This window comes from Mesoplodon mirus (genome assembly GCF_964341445.2).
Source record: "Mesoplodon mirus genome assembly, chromosome: 13".
Taxonomy (NCBI): domain Eukaryota; kingdom Metazoa; phylum Chordata; class Mammalia; order Artiodactyla; family Ziphiidae; genus Mesoplodon; species Mesoplodon mirus.
This window is the reverse complement of record NC_138989.1, coordinates 31,502,775-31,525,994: the sequence shown is the minus strand read 5'-3', so window position 1 is coordinate 31,525,994 and position 23,220 is coordinate 31,502,775. Positions and strand designations below refer to the sequence as shown.

General features: G+C 40.2%; 1 protein-coding gene across 3 annotated transcripts in view; it reads left to right on the top strand.

The window, feature by feature from the left end:
• Nucleotides 1-23,220, top strand: part of PTPRM (protein tyrosine phosphatase receptor type M) — a 748,579-nt gene that overhangs the window by 406,878 nt on the left and 318,481 nt on the right. For all 3 annotated transcript variants that reach the window (XM_082641116.1, XM_082641117.1, XM_082641118.1), the window contains exon 8: nucleotides 22,567-22,875. In XM_082641116.1, coding sequence (XP_082497242.1) covers nucleotides 22,567-22,875 — 309 coding nt within the window. The remainder of the gene's footprint in view (nucleotides 1-22,566; nucleotides 22,876-23,220) is intronic.

Genomic DNA, 23,220 nt, shown 5'->3' with positions numbered 1-23,220 from the left:
TTTTAGTTTATTTTCTACCAGAAATGTGTTAGCAAAAGCATGATGCATTTTATGATTTCGTGTATCTCAGAAGTAATTACCAAATTCATAATTCTGTAAGTAGCAGATTTTTAATACCTACATTATTAGAACACACCAGATTGATTGTCTTGAATCCAGCCTTGGAAGTTAATAAAATGCACTTGTCAGTGTTGCAAATACCCATTAATCTTATATATTGTTTTGTTTTCATACAAACCATCCATGAGGAAATGATGCATCCTAAGAAGTTCTGGGAACTTTTACGGGTTACTGTATTTCTCTCCTCAACGATTTGATAGTTGTTCAATTCTGCTTCCTTATTTAAATTAAAGGAGGTTTGATCTTAATCTTATATTCTATATAATCCCCTCTATATTTAATTAATAATTTTTAATTATTAATTAAGTTTAAATATATACATATACCTGCCTAGTATACTGCTTGGAAGATAACTGTTTAAAAATGATAGACATTATCTTTAGTGTTATAATTTAAAATGTGGTATTTGATGCATGGCTAGATCCATAATTATTCCTTTCCAGGATAGAAGATTTCCAGAGATAGTGGGGAGTTGAGATTAACACTCTAGAGATTCTTGAGACTTTGAGACTATTGAAAGGACTTTCGCTTGTTTGTGGATCCCCATACTCTGGTCCCAAGTAATAATCAAAGGCCTCAATTAGAAGGAAAAAATTCTTGGATGTATTCGAAACTGGATATACTACAAGCTGATATAATATTAGGGTTGGCAATTTAAATCTTTTTGATTCATAGCTTTACCAAAGAAGTCATCATTTTTATGAGATGGAAAAAATGAAAGCTTTGGTGGATGCCTTCCCCCTAATGTGAGGGTTGGATGCACACAGGGTGGGTACCTCTCCACTACTAGAACATTCGTTTGTCCTGTGATGCTTCCCCAGGCTCTGATGCCACTCCCATCTCCCCAGGTCCATCCAACTTACTCTTGCCCTTGGAGCTATAGTGAGTGATGATGCGGTGTCTTTGCTTCCCACTGCAATCACTTCTTTCAGTTTGAGCCTCGTGGGTGACCCATCTCAGGCTTCTAGATTTCGGCAGTAACTCAGGGCAGTGCATCTCAGCTTATGAAAAGTGGACGGGTGCTGGCTGGTGTGCTTTCTCCGAGTACATATGTACTCTGTGTTTTGATGTATGACAGCCAGGCATGAATCTTACTCTCCTCCCCACCCAAATAATGTTGCCATTCAAAATTATTTTTGTACTTGGATGATTCCCAAGGTCCAGAGCCAGCTACCCCTGCTTCCTGTATGGTGGTGGGGTACAGTAAATGCAAGGTTGCACTGGGATAGCGTATGTGTGCTACTCTTAAAATCATGTAGCAAGTCAACCAAGCTGACTTGGAGTTGAAGAGATAAGGTACGGTTCAAGGTCATTAGTAGAGGTAACATTCAAAGGAAAAGAATCATAGGTTTTGTGAGAATAGTGATACGGATTTTTTTTTTTTTTTTTTTTTTTTTGGTGTGGGGAAACAGAAAAAGAATAAGATTTAGCCAAAAAGTAGAAGTGAATTTCTTTTGGTGCTTTACCTTTTAATCTCAAGTCTCTCAGTTTTCACATCTGTGCTCTATTCTGTCTTGTTGCCAGATGTTTAGAACAGTCATTGCATAATTGCCTTGTGAGAGAGCTATTTCTGTGCATTCTGGGCCTGAATGCACCGAGCAGTTCCACATGTATTCCTCCAGTTGATCTGCAGAATGTTGTTCATCTCTCAGTTCCTGCATTTGAGAGTTAATTTGCCAAAGTTGCTTTCATTCTACACGCCTTGGCTCTGGCAGATCACACATATCAGAATGTATCCGTTTAGAAAAAAATGAACTCTGCTGTTTAGCCATGTAGCATTAATTGATGACATTTCTTTAGTATGTATTTACGTGGCTGTGCAGTCTTTTTTCCGGTTCAGTAAAGCCTTGTCTGAGACTCTCGATTTAGCTCACATTGTTGGGCTAATGACTTTGAATTAATGCAGTTTGTCAGCGGCAATAGACTTGCCATGAGAGCGGATACATCCTGCTACATCTTCTTTAGACTGATGTGTGGAATCACACATCCCATTTATTTCTCTACAACATTATAAACAACATCTGTGCCTGTGCTTTTCTGGCAAGGATGGAGCCGCTCAAATCTGAGATTTATACTGTGGTTTATCATCTTCCCAGGTGATTTTCATGGCAACCTTCAAAGCTTAAACCAAGAGCTTAAAGTGTTGCTCAAGTGTGATCATAGATTGGCTTAAATAATGCCTTGAAAATCAGTTTACTCTCTTAGCTGCTTGGTGCTGTACAGATCCATGTTTGACACTGGGAGGGGTTCTGAATTTAATTAGGGGCATCACAAGGCATGACCTTGGGTTCGTCTGCATCGAAATGCCTTTTGTGGGAGCAAATTTGAAATGACCAAGCATATTTGTCATTGCTAGTATCGGGTGGTTATATTTTCTGCCTTATAAAACGTAAGAGCTGGGCTTCCCTGGTGGCGCAGTGGTTGAGAGTCCGCCTGCCGATGCAGGAGACGCCGGTTCGTGCCCCGGTCTGGGAAGATCCCACATACCACGGAGCGGCTGGGCCCGTGAGCCAAGGCCGCTGAGCCTGCGCGTCCGGAGCCTGTGCTCTGAAACGGGAGAGGTCGCAGCAGTGAGAGGCCTGCGTACCGAGAAAAAAAAAAAACAAAAAAAACGTAAGAGCTGAAGTTCTGCGTTATGTTTGTGCAGCATTTAAACCCAGGCCCTCTTACGAAGACCCCACTGTCATGCTATGATTGAGTCCAGTTGTGGTTGGGATTCTGAACCCATGCAACTCTTCGGCTTGGGGTGAAGAGCAGTTGGCAGCCTGCTTACTTCTTGTTGACTTAGATGTGAACCATGGCACCTGGAGTGCAGTTGGGGCAAATTGTCACTGACATGAGGGTGAGGTGAAAAGTATATGTCTGTAGTCTTTTATCTTTCCTTTAGCAGCTAGGCACATGTTTCCTTCATGCAAAGGGAAGAAAATCACAGGGACCCGTGCTTGTCTCCCTTTAGAACTCTCTAGAATTAGCTTGTCATGAAATGTAAAACTAATGTGCAATTGTAAAAACTGCTGCCAGCTCTTTCCTCACTGCTGCCTGATGGCTAAGTAGATTTGGAAATGAAAGGGGTTATTATAAAGTGATTACTGAATAGCTAGGTATGTCATTTTAAACAAGCAGCTAAAATCTCTCTGTTAGACATTCAGGCTGTAGTCTTGTTTTGTATCATTCGTATTTAAGACATGATTTTGATTGTGGAGGAGTAATCAGTAATCAAGCACTAGGGGTAATTTAAGAAAAAAAAGTACATACTGGGTGATATTTTCTTTCATTCCTTATTAAAATACATTAGAATTTAAATGAGGCATTCTCTAAAAATGTGTAACTATTAAGTAGGTACCAAATATAAAAATCCAGATACCAGCTGGCTCTAGTTCAGAGTTGAAGATCCTTCACTTGACTAAAAACTTTTCTTTTAAAATTCAAGTAAAACCTATTATAAAATAATATGTTGAAAGTGGCATATATCAAAGAATGAATGGTTTAAAAATTATATGTCTTAATATCTTATTACTGTCAGTTTCATAGGGGAGGGGAGATGCCTTGAAGAATCTTAAAAGGAAAACATGACACCAAAATAAAATGAGGTTCAGCTAATATAGGCTTTTCCTTTATCCTTCTCTTTTTTCTAGATGCTTTTCCTTGGAACCACCATCTGTGTTAGTGGCTTGAACAGTTGCACAGCCTCCAGATCTTTCACCCCTGATCTTGAGCTTCAGGTTTCTCCTAAGGGTCATGCTGGCTGTCCATTCATGGACATCATGCAGGCAGCAAACAGTCAGATCCATCACAACCCCAGCTCTTCTCCCTCTGTCCCCTGTCTTGGCAGGACAGTCTCCTTCCTGTCCCTGGTCCCACTCCAGCCCCTGACCATTTAATGGATGACATTCTGTGGTGTATATCTCCAGGATGTTTTTTGGGCTGCTGTTTTCCTGGTACAGGCTGGCTTGGCCATCACCAGCAGGTCTTCCGGGGAGAACCCAGCCTTGTACCCTTCCCTCCAGGCTCTCCCCTTTTCAGTCCACCCTCTACTGCCAACAGGCCAATCCCCATGTCTGACCCACAGGTCACCAGGCCTCCTCTCCCCATAGCTGAGGCCCCTTGAGCCCCCGTGTAGGCCTAATCCTTTACTGTCTCCAGGACCCACACTGGCCTCACACGGGGGAGGTCTGATGTGGACACGCAGGTCGTTGCCTAGTCCCTTTGCTCTGGCGGCCTTATCACCTTGTCTTAACCCCCGAGATAACTGAGCAGCCAGATCCCAACTTACTCCACGTCAAGAACTAGATGCCTGTCTATTGTGGTACTGGACCCTCTTGCTTTGTGACATGCCTGATACTTTCCCTGGAGCACATTCTATGCCTAGGACCTTGCTGATCACTGGTAGAATTTCCTAATGTTACCCTGACCCCTCTGTTTTAGTCTCTGCTGAATGGACATGTTATGGGACCACCCAGCATTGTGTCTTCATTTATCGATCGTCTATTCCACCTGGAATATCTCTCCTCTCTCCCTATTATTTGGTCCCATGATCATATCTTTATAATATATGCCTCCTCTTCTGGTTCATTAGAAGTAAGCTTTGTGTGTACTATGTTGACTTCCTTTTTTAAATTTATGTATTTAGATTTTTGAAGTTCTTTTTTATATCATCCTCCTGGAATATCTCTCCTCTCTCTCTATTATTTGGTCCTGTGATAATGTCTTTATAACATATGCTTGCTATTCTGGTTTACATTAGAAATAAGCTTTGTGTGTACTATATTGATATTCTTGTTTTGTTTTGTTTTGTTATTTATTTAGTTTTTTAAAGTTCTTTTTTACATCATCCACATGGGGGGAATGCTTAGCCTCTGCTCCTGATGCTTCCATGGAGAGGAGGGGCCCCGGTCCCCTCTTCTGCCCTCTATCAGAGATAAACAGAGCCAGACACTAGTTAAAGTGGCCAGGACAGATTTTAATCAGAAATCCACTCTTGTACTAGGGAAACGAGTCCAGCATGAACTGAACTCAGCTTGGATTTGCTCAGAGGTGACTAGGCCTTTATAGGAAGGATGAGGGGGTGGGAAAGGGGTAATGGGGGCTCAGTAGGGTCAGGGAAGGGAAACATTGATCTATGTAACACCATCTGGTTTTCTGACTGGTGCTTATGGAATAAGTCAGGTCCTCCCGTCCACAGAGGCTGGGAGCCGGGGCCCTGTCCTCAGGTGTCGCTGGGACCAGCATCCATTCTCCGGGCAGCCTTGAGTTTCTCAGGGGGCCTGGGGTCCCCTATGGATGCAGCCTTGAGCTGTTAGAAACTATGTCCGTCTTTGTTCAGGTCTCTGTGGGCCCAGGTGGGGGCCTGGTGGAGAGGAGGATGCAGAGGAGCCTGACTGGGGTTTGGTCCCAGAGAGAATCCTGTCCCTTCTCCCTCCTTCCCGTGTGCAGCAGGGACTCATTGGACTGGTGGCATCTGGAAAAGGAAGCGAGGGCATTTGACCAGCTTCTTTTGGGCATCATCCTCAGGACACAAATGTTCTTTCATGCCACCATGGATAAATTGACGTCCCCTAGGCGGGGGTGGAGAGAGCTTGTATCTGCTGGTGAATGAAGGAGTACGTGTGCATTTAATTCTAGAATGGATTCATTGTACAACTGCAGTAATCAAGGCAGTGTGGTGTTGGCATAAGGATAGATATATAGAGAAATGCAATAGAATTGAGAGTTTGGGGAAAAAAAACCTTATTACATTTATGGTCAGTTGATTTTAAATGAGGGTGCTAAGACCATTCAGTGGGGGAAGTAAAAGTCTTTTCAGCAAATGATGCTGGGACAAGTGGACATCCACATGCAAGAGAATAAAGCTGGACACCTTCCTTATATCGTTGACAAAAATCACCTCAAAACGGATCATATATCTAAATGTAAGAGCCAAAATTATACAACTCTTTAAAGAAAAATAGGTATAAGTCTTTGTGACATTTGTGTGGATTAGGCAATGGTTTCTTAGATATGGCACTAAAAGCACAAGTGAAAAAAGAAAAAAACAAACTGAACATCATTAAATTTAAAACGTTTGTGCTTCATAGGACACCGTCAAGAAAATTAAAAGACAGTGCAGAGAATGGGAGAAAAATTTTGCAAATTATATATCTGATAAAGGACTGGCATCTAGTATATAGAACTCCTACAGCTCAATAATAAAAGACAAGTAACCTAGTTTAAAAAAGTAGGCAAAGGATTTGAATAGACATTTCTTTAAAGAAGATATACAAATGGCCAGTAAGCACAAGCAAAGATGCTTAACATCATTGGCCATTAGAAAAATGAAAACCATACCCACAGTGAGATACCACCTCATATCAAATAGCATCCCTTTAAAAAGATAAAATTAAAAATGGGAACGTCAACAAGTGTTGCCAAGGATGTGAAGAAATTGTATCCCTCATACATTGCTGTTACTTTGGAAACAGTCTGACAGTTCCTCAAATGGTTAAGTTACAACATGACTCAGTAATTCCACTCTTAGCTACAGACCCAAGAATGTACTGAGGACATACGTCCACACAAAAACTTGTACATGAGTGTTCACAGCAGCACTATTCAAATGTGGAAATAGTCTAAAATTCTCATCAATTGACGAATGGTTATAAAACTTGTATTATATCTATACAGTGGAGTATCAGTTGGAATAAAAAGGAGTGAAGTAGTGAAAAATGCTACCGTATGGATGAACTTTGAAAATGTCATACAAAGTAAAAGGAAGCCAGTTACAAAAGACCATGTGTGTATGATTCCGGTTATATGAAATATCCAGAATAAGCAAATCTATAGAGTGGATTAATGGTTGCTGACGGCTGGAGGTGGTGGTGTTGGTGGCAATTGAGGAGTGACTACTGTTGATATGTAGTCTCTTTGGGGGGTGATAAAAATGTTCTAAACTTAGACTGTGGTGATGGTTGCACAACTCCGTGAATATAGTAAGAAACATTGGATCATACAGTTTAAATGGGTGAATTTTATGATGTGAACTAAAGCTCAAAAAGGTTTTGGGAGAAAAAGGGGCTTAAATGAATGTAATAGCAAGCTTATCTGGCCACAGATATAAGCTCTTCTCTTTAATCACCTTTATCAGCATAAATCTGATAGCATGATCTTCACTTGTCTAAAATCAATGGGTCTCTGTCCCTCAGTTGAGAACCTAAAGGGAAGACAAGACTTATTATGTATTGGCTTCCTAAGGCCTCAGCGCTATGCATAGCTAATGATACCTTGTATCTTGCATCTATATTTTATCTTGTATCCACCTTGTATCTAGACTGTTGTGTTTATATTTCTTCATTGGTTCCCAATTTTTGTGAGGCAGTTGTGGAAGAAATGTGATTATTTATCAGCAGCCCCTCCCCATGACCCCCAATCTGTAGGTCATCCATGATATGACTTCCTGACTTGAATCCATTATCTTTTTCAATCATCATTTATTGTATTCTCTCATCTTCACCCCCGCAAGGAGGTCTAGTCTCCCCAGTGTGGCAGATTAACTCTGTCAGGTCACAGCATTGGAGGAATAAATGTGATCATATTCAGTGGGGCTCCTCAAAATCCAGATTCCTGGACGTCCAACCCGAAGCTCAGCATTGCCCCTCCTCACACGACCCAGGTTCGCTCCTACCACATCTGACCCACCATGTGCTCTGGCTACAAGGTATTAGTAAGTGAAAACGTGTCTGGAAATTCAGGAAAATGAACGCTACACCAAAGAAAGGTTGCTTTTAATTTATGAAGACTATATTCTTTACCAAGAATTCAACTTCAGAAGGGATGAAAAAAGCTAAGATATGTCATACTGTTTATCATATCAATAACTTATTACGATTATTATCTGTGGATCCTCATGAAAATGCCTAATTTTCATATGTAAGAATCATGAGTATTTTTTAACTAAACATTAAATGGCAAATGAGTCATCTGTCTTATTAAGATTATATAATATATTCCATAGTTTTTAAGCCACTTCTAAGAAATATTCAAATGCTCGAGGAAGCATAGTTGTCTGTAATTTTTTAAAACAAGTTTTTGTGGCAAGTTAACAGAAATAAAAGGTATATGTATCAGTGAACTGTGATTTATTTTCAAAAGTTGAGTGAGGAATGAGCTGCAATAAAATCCTTTTTGTGATAGTTTCCTTGTTCTTTTATGAAAGAACAGTTCTTTTCTTAAAGATAGAAAAGGCTGAAGGAACACTCTGGTGATCCAGTGGTTAGGACTCCGAGCTTTCACTGCCAAGGGCCAAGGTTCAATTCCTGGTCAGGGAACTAAGATTCCACAAGCTGTGCATTGAGGCCAAAAAAGAAAAAAGAAAACATGGCTGAATTGTGTGCTCCCCAAAATTCAATTCAGAATGTGACTGCATTTTGAGAAAGGGTCTTTAAAGAAGTAATGAAATTAAAATGATGTCATTAGGGTGGCCCCTAATCCAATATGACTGTTATACCTTATAAGAGGAAATTGGGACACAGACATATACAAAGGAAAGACACAGGAAGACACAGGAAGAAGATGGCCACTTACAAGCCAAGGAGAGAAGCCTGGAACAATCCTTCCTTCGTGGCCCTCAGAAGGATCCAACCCTGATGACACCTTTGTCGCAGACTTCTAGCCTCCAGAACTAAGAAAAAATAAATTTCTGTTGTTTAAGCCACAAAAAAAAGATAGAAAACATGGCAAGTTAAAGAAAGAAAAGGTAGCACCGGACAGCACAGCGCATTTTCTCCAGGTGTCAAATTAATAGCGTATGTCTGTCTGTGTTTGTAATTCAGGGATTCCTTACCGGGTATGAAGAGGGTGGGCCCCAGATCACCTGGGCAGCTGATTCCTGACCCCCTCTGTCCTCCCCTGGGGAGCTGAGCATCAGCGTCTAGGGAGGTGGAGTAGTGAGGTTGACACATGGGGTTTTTTTGGGTGGGGGGTTGTGACCCCACCCCCCTAATCTTTATGGACTGCAGAGATGAGGACTTGAGTGCTCTGAAGTCAGGAGACAAGGGTTCATTTGAAGGAGAAGTGTGGGGTGGTTACTGGTAAGGGGTATGGGCAGACGACAGGCCTGCAAGAGTGGTGCAATAAGTGACTATGAATCAGTACATCATTAATAAGTCATCCATTGATTTTCTGGATTCCAGGAAAACAAACAAACAAACAAATCCACATTGCCTTTCCATTTTGTAAATGAGAAAATTGCACTTTTTCATATTACCTGAGGCTTCATATTTGAAAAGGTCAGAAAACTAACACTGCAAAACAAAGTAAGAGAGATGGGAAGATGGAGATGATTCCACACAGGAACTACGTTTAGGGTAAAGTCGTTGCTAAAACTTGATAGCAAAATATGGAGGTATCTCAGCAGAGAGGTAAAGTACACCGTATTTACAAAAAGAGCAAGTTTTTTAAGTTGTTTGTTATTTGAGGGAACAGAGATAATTTCAAGTTAGAACCTTTGTTTTCTTTTTTCTTACCTTTTTAAAGCAAAGGAAACTGGTTCCTTTCTTCCCATGGAGATCCCTCTTTCTGTCCTAATATTAACACCCTCAGTGGGCTGCTGGCAGCATGCTGTCCTTCTAGAACTGAGTTTTCTACCCTTTCATTCCCAAAGCATCCCTAGAAGGTTAGAAGGATGGAAAACTTAGGTTATTAAATACAAACCTGTCCATCATATGTGAATTTAAATGGAGGAAAAGTCTTTTTAAAACAAGCTTTTGACGAAAACACAGAAGAATTGTTATACAGTGGTCCCCCCTTACCTGCGGTTTCAGTTACCCTTGGTCAACCATGGTCCAAAGGTATTAAATGGAAAATCCCAGAAATTAACCATTCATGTTTTAAATTGGGCACCATTCTGAGTAGCACGATGAAATCTCTCACCTTCCAGTGTGTCCTGCCCTTAGTCACTTAGTAGTGGTTTACCAGATTGACTGTCACAGTATCACCGTGCTTGTTTTCAAGTGACCCTTATTTTACTTAATAATGACCCCCAAGTGCAATAGGAGTGATGCTGGCAATCGGGACGTGCCCAAGAGAACCCATAAAGTGCCTCCTTTAAGGGAAAAGGTGAAAGTCCTCTACTTAATAAGGAAAGGAAATAAATTGTATGCTGAGGTCGCTGAGATCTCTGGTAAGAATGAGTCTTCTATCCATGAAATTGTCAAGAAGGAAAGAGACTTTTGTGCTAGTTTTGCTCTCGCACCTCAAGCTGCAAGTTATGGCCAGAGTGCATAATAAGTGCTTAGTTAAGATGGGAAAGGCATTCAGTTTGTACAATCAGATATTTTGAGAGAGAGACCACATTCACATAACTTTTGTTGCAGTATATACTAGTAATTGTTCTATTTTATTATCAGTTATTGTTGTTAATGTCTTACCGTGTCTAATTTATAAACTTTATTATAAGTCTGTTTGTATAGGAAAAAACATAGTGTTAATACTATCCCCAGTTTCAGGCATGGACTGGGGGTCTTGGAAGTTACCTCCCTTGGGTAAGGGGGCCCAGTGTATATAGCAGTAAATCTAGCAGAGTTGAGTGTGGTCTTTTGTGAAGCCATTTGCCCACATTCACAAATAATTTCAAACAGAAAACTGTGTAATCATAAAAAAAATTGTAAATGCTACAGTAGGAGGGTCTGAACAGGTAAAAATGTTTTTAAAAGATTTATCTGCTTAATATCAACTAGCAGAGAGAATGGTTCATATGGGTAAAACTAAAATTGTGTTCAACTGGCTTTTTTCAACACTAATCACATTACTTCTGTAACCGGAAGTGACTGGTTTGGGTACTCTTGCTCTGGGTGAAATATCAGATCCAAACTTCTAAGGTTTTCTCGTGGGCATCACAGCTTTATGAGGGTTAGAGAACGTCAAAACACATTCCAAACCAAGTTTTGACAGTTCTGAAAAGCTCTGTGAAAATCATTTGCCTCTCCTTTAATATAGCCTGAGATAAATACTAAGAAAGTCTTTTACTAGAGAATCATTTTTATTTCAGACAACAGTTTCTTGTGAAGTTCATCTATAGGATGAATTACAGTTCGTTCATTCCAGGGCATCAAAACAATTGAAGATCCTAATTTTACTGTACAGCAGTAGTGTTCCTCCTGCAGGGATGAACTTTACACTTTGGAAATGTCACCAAGGAACTCAGGCAAAAATGGACTATTTTGGTTGTTAGGGGGAGCCATGTTTATAAAGCAGCAAGTAAGACAGAGGTGCAAGTCACAACACAGAACTTAGAAAGGCTTTTCATAGAAAACTGGTAAATACTGGTAAAAAGGAGATGTTTTCTGAATTGACTTACGAAAACAAAGGAACTGAGCTAGACGCTTGGTACTTATTATTCTGTTAGCATCCTTTTATCAAATGCGTTGATTAGTAAACATAGGATTCTTCTAGGATAAAGCATTCCTGTTAGACATGGGATCAGCAGTCAATGAACTTGATTGTTACAGAAGACAAGAAAACATATAGAAACATAATCAACATGAACATGAGGATTTTGACATTGTGGGTGTATGAATGTCTGAGTTTTTATTTTGACTAAGAAGAAATAGTCATGAAAGAGATGGATTTTTGAACCAAGATTGAAAGGGATTGAAGACTACTTTTTGGCAGATAAAAAGGTGACTATTACCGAGAACAGAGATGTTAATTTGGAAGGGAGAACGGTATTTGGGATACGGCAGACAGACTCACCCGACTGGTGAGGAAAGCGAGAATGGTTATGATCTGTTTGGCACTTGTGACTTACTCATGGAATCATTCTTACTTGGTTCCTATGATAAGGGGGCATCAATTAGAAGTCCTCGGATTGATTCAGACGAACTTGTCAAAAAGCAAAGGTATGAGGGACAGAGAAGATTAGGGAGGAGTAGCTAGAACTGGTACCTTCATGAAAATGCAATTTTAAGTACTATATGTGGATATATGAGTGTGAAGTTAATATTCATGGTTAAATGGTTAAATGAGTAAATGGTATTAGTTTGCTGAAAAAAAATCCACACACCTCTGTCAACAAGCATACCTCACAGCATATGCACTTCTGCAGACCTGCTTTATCAGAAGTTGTAAAATTGTCCATTAAATTCTCTCAGAACTCTCAGTGTGTGCAGCATATATAGGTCTTTTTGGTCATGGAACTTGCACATTTAGAACAGCACATAAACATATGCATGTAGACATACACACGCAAGCACACTGATTCCAGCAGGGCCACGGCATATGGTTGTGCGAGCCGTGCACAGCGTAAACATGTGGTGCCGATTCATAGCATGAACCCCATAGATTTGTATATTTATTGTGCAGTTTTCCAGCAGGTGACAATAAGTGCCTTGAGGATGGGCCGGCCATGGCCTTGGACAGTTGGTTACCTTCCTCATGCTCTTTCCCTCCTCATGTAGCCATCCTGAGTTCCGTTTTGGACCTCTCTTCGAGTATCCAAGAATGAAAGAGAGTGAGGCTCAGCAGGTTGGGCGGGGCAGAAGCACTAACGGTACCCTCAGTGGCCAGAGCCAGGCCTGAGACTCAGCCGTTAGGATCCAAATGTCTGGTTTCAGGCGTGAGAGCATCGCTGGTGTGATGCCTGTTACCCCTTGTGAGTACAGGGCTTTGTAAAACTCTTCAGGTCACAGGCCTCCAGCCGTGGGTATGTATCCAGAAGAGTTAAATCTTCAATGAGATATTGTCTTGCTTCCATTAGGTCTGGCTGATAGTAACCATAGTCTCTCTCTCATAAGAGCCAAAGGTAGACTGCTCTCCAGGAGGGAAACTTCAAAGAGCCAGCAGTGTTTCTGGGATATTCATGCCTTCCCTGTAATAATATTCTTTTAAGTTATTATGCAATATTTGATAGAAACAAAAGAGTAGAAGTAATCTACCTAAATTGTATGGCATAATAATAATTGACTCCTTGGCTTAAAATAGAGCATCTTTAGAACCCCTGCATCTAACTGCAAGCTTCTCATTTTATCCCTTTTCCTCTAGGACTGAGGTCAACAGTAGTCTGAGTTTTCCTGTAAATTTGTCCTTTGTTTTTCTCTTCTTTTGCTGTTAAAGTGGTTTTAACACATATGTATGTTAATTCCCTTTTTTTTTTTTTTTGCGGTATGTGGGCCTCTCACTGTTGTTGCCCCTCCCGTTGCGGAGCACAGGCTCCGGACGCGCAGGCTCAGCGGCCATGGCTCACGGCCCAGCCGCCCCACAGCATGTGGGATCTTCCCGGACCGGGGCACGAACCCGTGTCCCCTGCATCGGCAGGCGGACTCTCAACCACTGCGCCACCAGGGAAGGCCACATTTTCCTTTCTTATTCTTTTGTTAACAATGCTGCTAAGAACATTTCTATACATATCTCCTGATGCCCCAGGGAAGAATTTCTCTAGAGATGTGTTTTTCACTCTTGCTGCAGTATGAAGTGTATTTTACATTGTGACACAGTCATACACACACCTGTAAATTTACAGGAGCGTGTGTAGGTAGAACAAAATCTGCACAATCCTCACGTTTCAACCTGTAATGCACTCTAATGTTTTAGTTTCTATCTCTTTCTTTGAAACAAATTCTACTCTAAGACCTGAGGGACCCAGCCTGCATTCTGAAAAACACTCCTCTTATTCAGAGTTTCTCAGACTTTAATGTGCACTAAAGATTTGGCTTCAGGAGGTCAGAGTTGTGGGCTTCCTGTTGGTACCACTGCTTATTCTTCACCACTTGTAATAGAGAAAACGTAGACTCAACCTGTCTGCTTCTCAGTAGGGGCATGCCGAAGTAAACTACTGTTCATTTATCTACTGGAATTCGATACACCAGTTAAAGTGATCTATATGATCTATCTATATATATAAACTAGATCTATCTATAGATATAAGCTAGATCTATGTATTTCAACTTGGCTGATGTTGAACTGGTCGAGTTGCAGAGAATGGTAGCATTTGTGTTAAATTTTAAGCATCCCAGATACATGTAATAAAAGTACAAAACCATGTCTGGGAATGATACATAATAACGTTGAGGTAGCCTGCAGGAACATGGAAAGGATTTGTATCAGCACTATTTTATTTCTTTAATCAGAAGTGATCTGAAGCAAAACACCTATGTTAATATTTGATATTAGTAGGTACACAGGTGATTGTTTTATTTTGTACTTTTCAATGTGCTTTAAAGGTCTTATTACTTAAAATTTCAAAAACTTTAAATTAACACCAGAAAAGAATACTTTGTATTTAACAGAATAACATCTTTCAACCATTGTGGGACTCCTACCCTTATTCTTTACAGTTAGTTCGGGTGGAATAAAGTATGACACATGTTAATGTCAGTGAGTGCATTATCAATGCCAGCATTTCTTTATTTTGGACGGTTGAAAACAGTAAATTGTTTATTCCCTCTTTTTTTCCAACCCCCATTCAACAAACTCTTTACTTGAGAAGATTAAATCTTAAAATTCTTTTTAAAAATTATCCTAGAAGACTTGGTGACACTAGCCTAACACCAGACACCAAGGGTGACTAACCAAAGCCCTAAGATGTATCTTTTTACTGTAATTTTTTTAATGTACAAACCAAGCCAAGAACTAAACAAAGCATCTATACACAGTAGTCTTTTAGGGTTACCTGACACCACAGGTAAATGCTCCCTCCAGGCTGTCAGTGGTCACTCACGTTCAGAGCGTGGGTGCAGCCTTACCCTCTTGCCTGAGAGGGTCTCTGTTCTCACCTTCGTCTGTGTCCTAGTCATTTGTTATGTAAGATAATCTTTACATCTCCCATAAGACATGAATAGGAATTCCACCTTTCTACAGTGATCAAAATTAGAGTCATCGGTAGAATTGATACATGGAGAGTCCCTTTCCCAGCAACATAATGTAGTGGGTTACTTACCTTTACGATTTAGGCTGAGTCCAAACCACCACTTGGAAAACAGGAAAGACATTGTGAAGAATATGTCCGTCCTAAACCAGGAAATGTGGGAAAATGTTTGCTTCTGTGTGAGGCCTGGCATGGCTGCCCTTTCCTTCATTTATTCAGTGACTGTTTTTTCAGCTCTTCATACTATTTTGAAATTCAGCTTGTGTTTTAGGAAGAAACTATTCTTTTATATAGGACTGTGTGGTATATTTAAGAATAGATCATTTTCAAGTGCGTTTCTTTTTTTTTTTTTTTTTTTTTTTTTTTTGCGGTATGCGGGCCTCTCACTGTTGTGGCCTCCCCCGTTGCGGAGCACAGGCTCCGGATGCGCAGGCCCAGCGGCCATGGCTCACGGGCCCAGCCGCTCCGCGGCATATGGGATCCTCCCAGACCGGGGCACGAACCCGTATCCCCTGCATCGGCAGGCGGACTCTCAACCACTGCGCCACCAGGGAGGCCCCCTCAAGTGCGTTTCTTGATTCTAATCATGATGTGTAATGTAAGAATTACTAATGTGAAAAGTATTTTGGTGGAAGATGCTATTCAAATTCATGTAATTCTTATGACAAGTTTTCATTTATTTAATTACATCACAGGTATATAATGCCTGTAGGGTAGCATAGGTTAAACGTTGATATATTTCAGAACTTTCAACTACATTGACAAAGGGTACTTTCTAATCTATGGGAAACATTGGCTAATTCAAAAACTATAGCTAGGTTGCTTGTAAACAGTGCCATGTGCCTGGAACCTTTGCTGCTTAGGAATATTAAATGACTGGGTAGGCCAAGGTAATACTAGTTAACCAGGTCTTTGCTCTGATTTAACTGAATAGTAAAGTAAATAAGGCTATTACCTTATTATTTTGTCACCTTCTTTTGTGTGACTGGCAAGGCAGAAATTCAGTAGCTGAAGATGACAAAAGGGGCCCACCATGCCATCTGGTTCTTATTCCTTTTATTGTAATAGACCTCTGGAAAGTCCATGAAGAGGCAGAAAAGAGAAAAACCTGTTAGCAGGCGCCTTGGTTTGTAATCTGTGTTTTTGATTATCAATGACAGGATTCTAAAATTACACCCAGATCTATCTCACAGGTTCTGAAATTGAGTTTCTGAAAAAGCACTGTAGTAGTAATGAAAGGTAAAGAGCAGAGTTCCAGAGAAATGAGCTGTGAATTGAACCTGCAATGGAAATTGATCCTATCAGTCAGTCTCTGCCCTTATCCGTAGAAAAAGAGGACTGAGTGTGGAAGGAGGTGGGATCCCTGATTAAATAGGATGCCGAAGTACTGGAGGCTAGAACCGGCTCGCTGGTCCCTCGGGTCAGGATTGCAAGTGTCAGACACCTCTGCTTGAAACCTGGCTCGAACTGGCAGAAAGAGAACAGAAGGAAAAATTCTGCCGGTGGTGCCAGCAAGGGAATTGGCGGGAACTCCCTGCCTAGGCTTCGGGCATGACAGCCACCGCACTCCTCAGGAACACCGTTCTGGTCTCTTGTCGTGAGCCTGTGGGCCCAGACTGGATCCGCTGGCCTTATGACTTGTGCCAACGGGGCCTTCATTTACCCATCCTACTGCAGGCCAAGGGGATGTGAAGAGAACTGGCCTTGGAATCCACACACACCCTCCGAAGCATCTTTAGGATTGTAAGAAAAGAGAGGCAGATACCCTCCAACTAGTAAATACAATTAACTACCCTGTTATCTGACTCTTAAGAGATTTATTTTGTGCACATGGAGTGGTAATAATAGTATGCCGTATTTGGGGAGCAGTATTTGCATTTTGCTCCCAGAAATGCCTTGTGAATTGCAATTAGCCGACTGAAATTATGCATTTCTATCTGTGAAGTTGCCGTTTACTTCCTGCAGTGTGATCTATGTCGACAGCAATGCCCTTCAAAGTCTTCAGCAATCGTCAGCATAACTCACTAGGGGAAATGTCCCTGTGGAATGCCTCGTTCACAGCTTGCAGCACACTAATAGACACGGTTCCGGAGGAAACACTGAAGATGAAGGTGCTATAAAACACCAAATTAAGATGTAATCATTAGAAGCCATCACTGCATCAGAGCTCGGCTTTGCAGAATGGCAGAAGGAAAGGAGAAAAGGAGTAGTGAAATCCAGCAGTTTGCTTAGCGTGAGTTGACAGGATTCTCAGATGCCCTTAGTCACTGGACATAGCCCCTAACAGTGCTATCGTCAAAGGGGATATTATCACAGGTACTTGGTAGCCCAGGACATTCAGTCTGTGTTATCAGATGTCATTTCCCATCTCACTTAGTGCTTGCCTTTGGGCCCTGGCAAGAGACAGTAGACTGTGTCACCTGCATCGTCGTATTGATTCAACTTCTCTCTTAAGCTGTTGACTAAAGGGAGAAGTGTTTAGGACTCATCCCTCCCCCTGTTGATAGGATTTGACTCCGCCATGTTGGTATTGACATATTAAGAGACACAACAGAACTGTATTTGTGGTAGGCAAAGGTCCACAAAGGGCACAGATGGAAATATTCTGTTTGGAAATGATATTAAAATACCTTTAAAAAAGAAAAAAAACAGAAGCAGACTTACAGATACTGAAAACAAACGTATGGTTACCAAAGGGGAAACGTGGGGGAAAGGAATCAATCAGGAGCTTGGGATGAACACATACACACTACCATGTATAAGATAGATAACCAACAAGGACCTGCTGCATAGCACAGGGAACTCTACTCAATATTCTGTGATAACCTATATGAGAAAAAAATCTAAAAAAGAACGAATATATGTGTATGTATAACTGAATCACTTTGCTGTACACCTGAAACTAACACAACATTGTAAATCAACTCCAATAAAATTAAAATATTTTTTGAAAGAAATATTCTGTTTGGAATCTCTTCTCTAAGACGGTTTTGTTTCAGTTGACTGGGAACAAGATGCAAGCTGGTCACCACAACCCTCCTTCCATCTAAGACTCAGAACTCAGCCTCTATCTCTGGTCTCTTAATACCACTCATGACAATAGGGGCTCTGGAGGCTTGGTCATGGACATGGTCGTTTGTGCTAGGCTTAGCTGTTTGACTTGGCAAGTTTACAGAAGGACATAATTTTACTGTGATGGAATTCTGAGAGGTAATAGAGGGGAGGGGAGCATGCATTTCAAGACAACTTGGCCAGTAAACACATAGAACCTGTGTTTTTTAGTCCTGGGGCTTAATTCACCTGTGTGTGTTCTTGGCTAAGGCGTATTAAAGTGATGCAGGCTTCCTTCTGCAAGAGAAAGTAGTTTTTCTAGTGAAATTAAGTTAGGACTGCATTGCTAGTTGAAACTAATATCTGAAGCATTTAGTCATTTAGTAAGTAAAATTGAGGAAAACCTTAGAACAGTCCTTGTGGAGACGTGTGATTAATAAGGAAAGGGTCAAAGAGATGCATGTTAATCTGTTTATATAAGGGATCTGGAGCTTATTAAAAGTTTTTGTAAACATTCAACTAATGAAGCATTATATAAAATTAGACATTGCCTTTAAATGGTAAAAAGCTACTAGACTGAAAAACACCTTCAATGTTATTGCTAAGTAACTTATTTATATTTTCCCTAACACTGGTAATTTAAATATAAAAAATTGATTTGGTAAAAAGGAACATTCCATGAGAATCGTCCACTCAAGATTCTCCTGGGGAATTTTTTCTCACTTGTCCTTGGTTCCTAGAGTTATTACAGGATAGAGTAGCGTGAATGGTCATTATTAACCTTGTGCTATGGTTTGAACAGATATCTGGCCGATAAATCCCATCTCACAAATATAAACTCAGAACATTATTTCACGTGAAACTTTTTCATTTCTTGGAGGTCACAGGGAAAGGGGACGTCTCTAAATTCTCTCTAGGTCCCAAATGATGAAAAAAACAAGGAATTTATGCACAAATGAAAAGCAAGATATGAACTTCAATGATAGTCCAGACAAATTTCCAGTAGCTACAAAGTGTAGGTGTGGTTGTCTGGAAAAGCTGGGCTGGGGAACGTGGCCTGGACCCCTCTTCTATGGAACCAGAAGGAGAAAGGTGAAGGATTCTTCCCAGCACTTTTGTCCCAAGATGAGATACACGGGACCTTTATTATAGTTTACATTCTTTGGTAATGTTTCAGGTGGAGATTTAAGTATCTTTACATCCTGATTTCTTTTTATCCAATTTTCTTTATTTTGGTAGAGACTTTGCAGTAGACTTTGATAATGAAACATATGCTGTTTCATTACCAGACATATGAATTCAGAGCCACAGTCAAACCTTGACCTTGGACAAGTTATTGAACCCACCGTGGCCACAATTTTTTCATTTCTATATTGGGAAGAATAGTACTTAAGCCACAGGATTGTTTGGAGGGATAGAGATTATATACAAAACAACTCACACATAGTAAGTACACACACAGTACGTGGTAGCTATTTTTTGTTTGTTTGTTTTGGGAGTTTTTTGTTTTGTTCTGCTAATCAATTATTTTATTTTTTTATAACAATTACAGCTTTATTTTAATAAACCCTATCCTTGGTTATTATATCCTACTCTTCCAATAATGTTCTTTTTATTTTACACAGCAGGTTCTTATTAGTCATCAGTTTTACACACATCAGTGTATACATGTCAATCCCAATCACCCAATTCATCACACCCCCACCCCCACCCCCCCACGACTTTCCCACCTTGGTGTCCATACATTTGTTCTCTACATCTATGTCTCAATTTCTGCCCTGCAAACCTGTTTATCCGTACCATTTTGCTACATTCCACATATATGCATTAATATACGGTATTTGTTTTTCTCTTTCTGACTTACTTCACTCTGTATGACAGTCTCTAGATCCATCCATGTCTCAACAAATGACCCAATTTTGTTCCTTTTTATGGCTGAGTAATATTCCATTGTATATATGTACCACATCTTTATCCATTTGTCTGTCGATGGACATTTACGTTGCTTCCATGACCTGGCTATTGTGAACAGTGCTGCAATGAACATTGGGGTGCATGTGTCTTTTTGAATTATGGTTGTCTCTGAGTATAGGCCCAGAAGTGGGAATGCCGGGTCATATGGTAATTCTATTTTTAGTTTTTTAAGGAACCTCCATACTGTTCTCCATAGTGGCTATATGAATTTACATTCCCACCAAGAATGTAAACAGTGCAAGAGTGTTCCCTTTTCTCCACACCCTCTCCAGCATTTGTTGTTTGTAGATTTTCTGATGATGCCCATTCTGACTGGTGTGAGGTGATACCTCATTGTAGTTTTGACTTGCATTTCTCTAATAATTAGTGACGTTAAACAGCTTTTCATGTGCTTCCTGGCCATCTGTATGTCTTATTTGGAGAAATGTCTATTTAGGTCTTCTGCCCATTTTTGCATTGGGTTGTTTGTTTTTTTAATATTGAGCCACATGAGCTGTTTATGTATTTTGGAGATTAATCCTTTGTCCGTTGATTCATTTGCAAATATTTTCTCCCATACTTAGGGTTGTCTTTTCATTTTGTTTATGGTTTCCTTTGCTGTGCAAAAGCTTTGAAGTTTCATTAGGTCTCATTTGTTTATATTTGTTTTTATTTCCATTACTCTAGGAGGTGGATCAAAAAAGATCTTGCTGTGATTTATGTCAAAGAGTGTTCTTCCTATGTTTTCCTCTAAGAGTTTCATGGTGTCCGGTCTTACATTTACGTCTCTAATCCATTTTGAGTTTACTTTTGTGTATGGTGTTAGGGAGTGTTCTAATTTCATTCTTTTACATGTAGCTGTCCAGTTTTCCCAGCACCACTTATTGAAGAGACTCTCTTTTCTCCATTGTATATCCTTGCCACCTTTGTCATAGGTTACTTGACCATAGGTGCGTGGGTTTATCTCTGGCTTTCTATCTTGTTCCATTGATCTCTGTTTCTGTTTTTGTGCCAGTACCATATTGTCTTGATTACTATAGCTTTGTAGTATAGTCTGAAGTCAGGGAGTCTGATTCCTCCAGCTCCATTTCTTTCCCTCAAGACTGCTTTGGCTATTTGGGGTCTTTTGTGTCTCCATACAAATTTTAAGAGTTTTTGTTCTACTTATGTAAAAAAATACCATTGGTAATTTGATAGGGATTGCATTGAATCTGTAGATTGATTTGGGTAGTATAGTCATTTTCACAATATTGATTCTTCCAATCTAAGAACATGGTCTATCTCTCCATCTGTTGGTATCCTCTTTAATTTCTTTCATCAGTGTCTTATAGTTTTCTGCATACAGGTGTTTTCTCTCCCTAGGTAGGTTTATTCCTAGGTATTTTATTATTTCTGTTGCAGTGGTAAATGAGTGTGTTTCCTTAATTTCTCTTTCAGATTTATCATCATTAGCATATAGGAATGCAAGAGATTTCTGTGTATTAATTTTGTAACGTGCAACTTTACCACATTCATTGATTAGCTCTTGTAGTTTTCTGGTGGCATCTTTAGGATTCTCTATGTATAGTATCATGTCATCTGCAAACAGTGACAGTTTTACTTCTTGTTTTCCAATTTGTATTCCTTTAATTTCTTTTTCTTCTCCGATTGCCGTGGCTAGGACATCCAAAACTATGTTGAATAATAGTGGTGAGAGTGGACATCCTTGTCTTGTTCCTGATCTTAGAGGAAATGCTTTCAGTTTTTCACCATTGAGAACAATGTTTGCTGTGGGTTTGTCATACATGGCCTTTATTATCTTGAGGTAGGTTCCCTCTATGCCCACCTTTTGGAGAGTTTTTATCATAAATGGGTGTTGAATTTTGTCAAAAGCTTTTTCTGCATCTATTGAGATGATCATATGGTTTTTATTCTTCAGTTTGTTAATATGGTGTATCACATTGATTGATTTGTGTGTATTGAAGAATCCTTGCATCCCTGGGATAAATCCCACTTGGTCATGGTGTATGATCATTTTAATGTGTTGTTGGATTCTGTTTGCTAGTATTTTGTTGAGGATTTTTGCATCTATATTCATCAGTGATATTGGTCTGTAATTTTCTTTTTTTGTAGTGTCTTTGCCTGGTTTTGGTATCAGGGTGATGGTGACCTCATAGAATGAGTTTAGGAGTGGTCCTTCCTCTGCAGTTTTTGGAAGAGTTTGAGAAGGATGGGTGTTAGCTCCTCTCTAAATGTTTGATAGAATTCACCTGTGAAGCCATCTGGTCCTGGACTTTTGTTTGTTGGAAGATTTTTTTTTTTTCGGTACGCGGGCCTTTCACTGTTGTGGCCTCTCCCATTGCGGCACACAGGCTCTGGACACGCAGGCCCAGCAGCCATGGCTCATGGGCCCAGCTGCTCTGCGGGATGTGGGATCCTCCCGGACTGGGGATTGTAGTCCTTATTCTGGGTGGCCTCAGGCCCAGCTAAGATTTAGGTGTTTTATTCATATGGAAGAAGAGAAGACAAGATACTGGGGATAAGGAGGATTATCTGTGATACCTGGGCTTCACTGGAACTTTTATTATTCTTTTCTCTTATGTTCTCTTTTTCCTTCTTTTGCATCTTAGATCCCATGCGCGGCCCAAGAAAATTGGAGGTCGTTGAAGTCAAATCTCGACAAATCACTCTCCGCTGGGAGCCATTTGGGTATAACGTGACTCGTTGCCATAGTTACAACCTCACAGTCCACTACTGTTACAAGGTCGGAGGGCAGGAACAAGTGAGAGAAGAAGTAAGCTGGGACACGGATAACTCACACCCTCAACACACCATCACCAACCTCTCCCCCTACACCAACGTCAGTGTGAAACTCATCCTCATGAATCCCGAGGGACGGAAGGAGAGTCAAGAACTCGTAGTACAGACAGATGAAGATCGTGAGTACTTTCAAGTGATATGTTTATGGGAAACATACAGTCTTTTTAAAAAGCAGCTCGTTTCTTTCTAATTGAGATCTTTACACTGAAAATGGAAGGAAGAATTACTTACTGGGTTGAACAACACACATGTATATCTGTGCTGCTGTATACTGAAGCACTGATTAAAAGGGGCAAAGGGAATAAAGATCCAGAAGCTTATTTTAATTTTTATGAGTCATATAATTACTTTTCTACATATGATTATTCTGTATAGCTCTAAGTAGTTCTTCATTCAAGTTTTATCATCATGTTGGACTGAAGAGCTGTTGTTCCGGGTATTCGATTATGTATAAGAAATGCTTA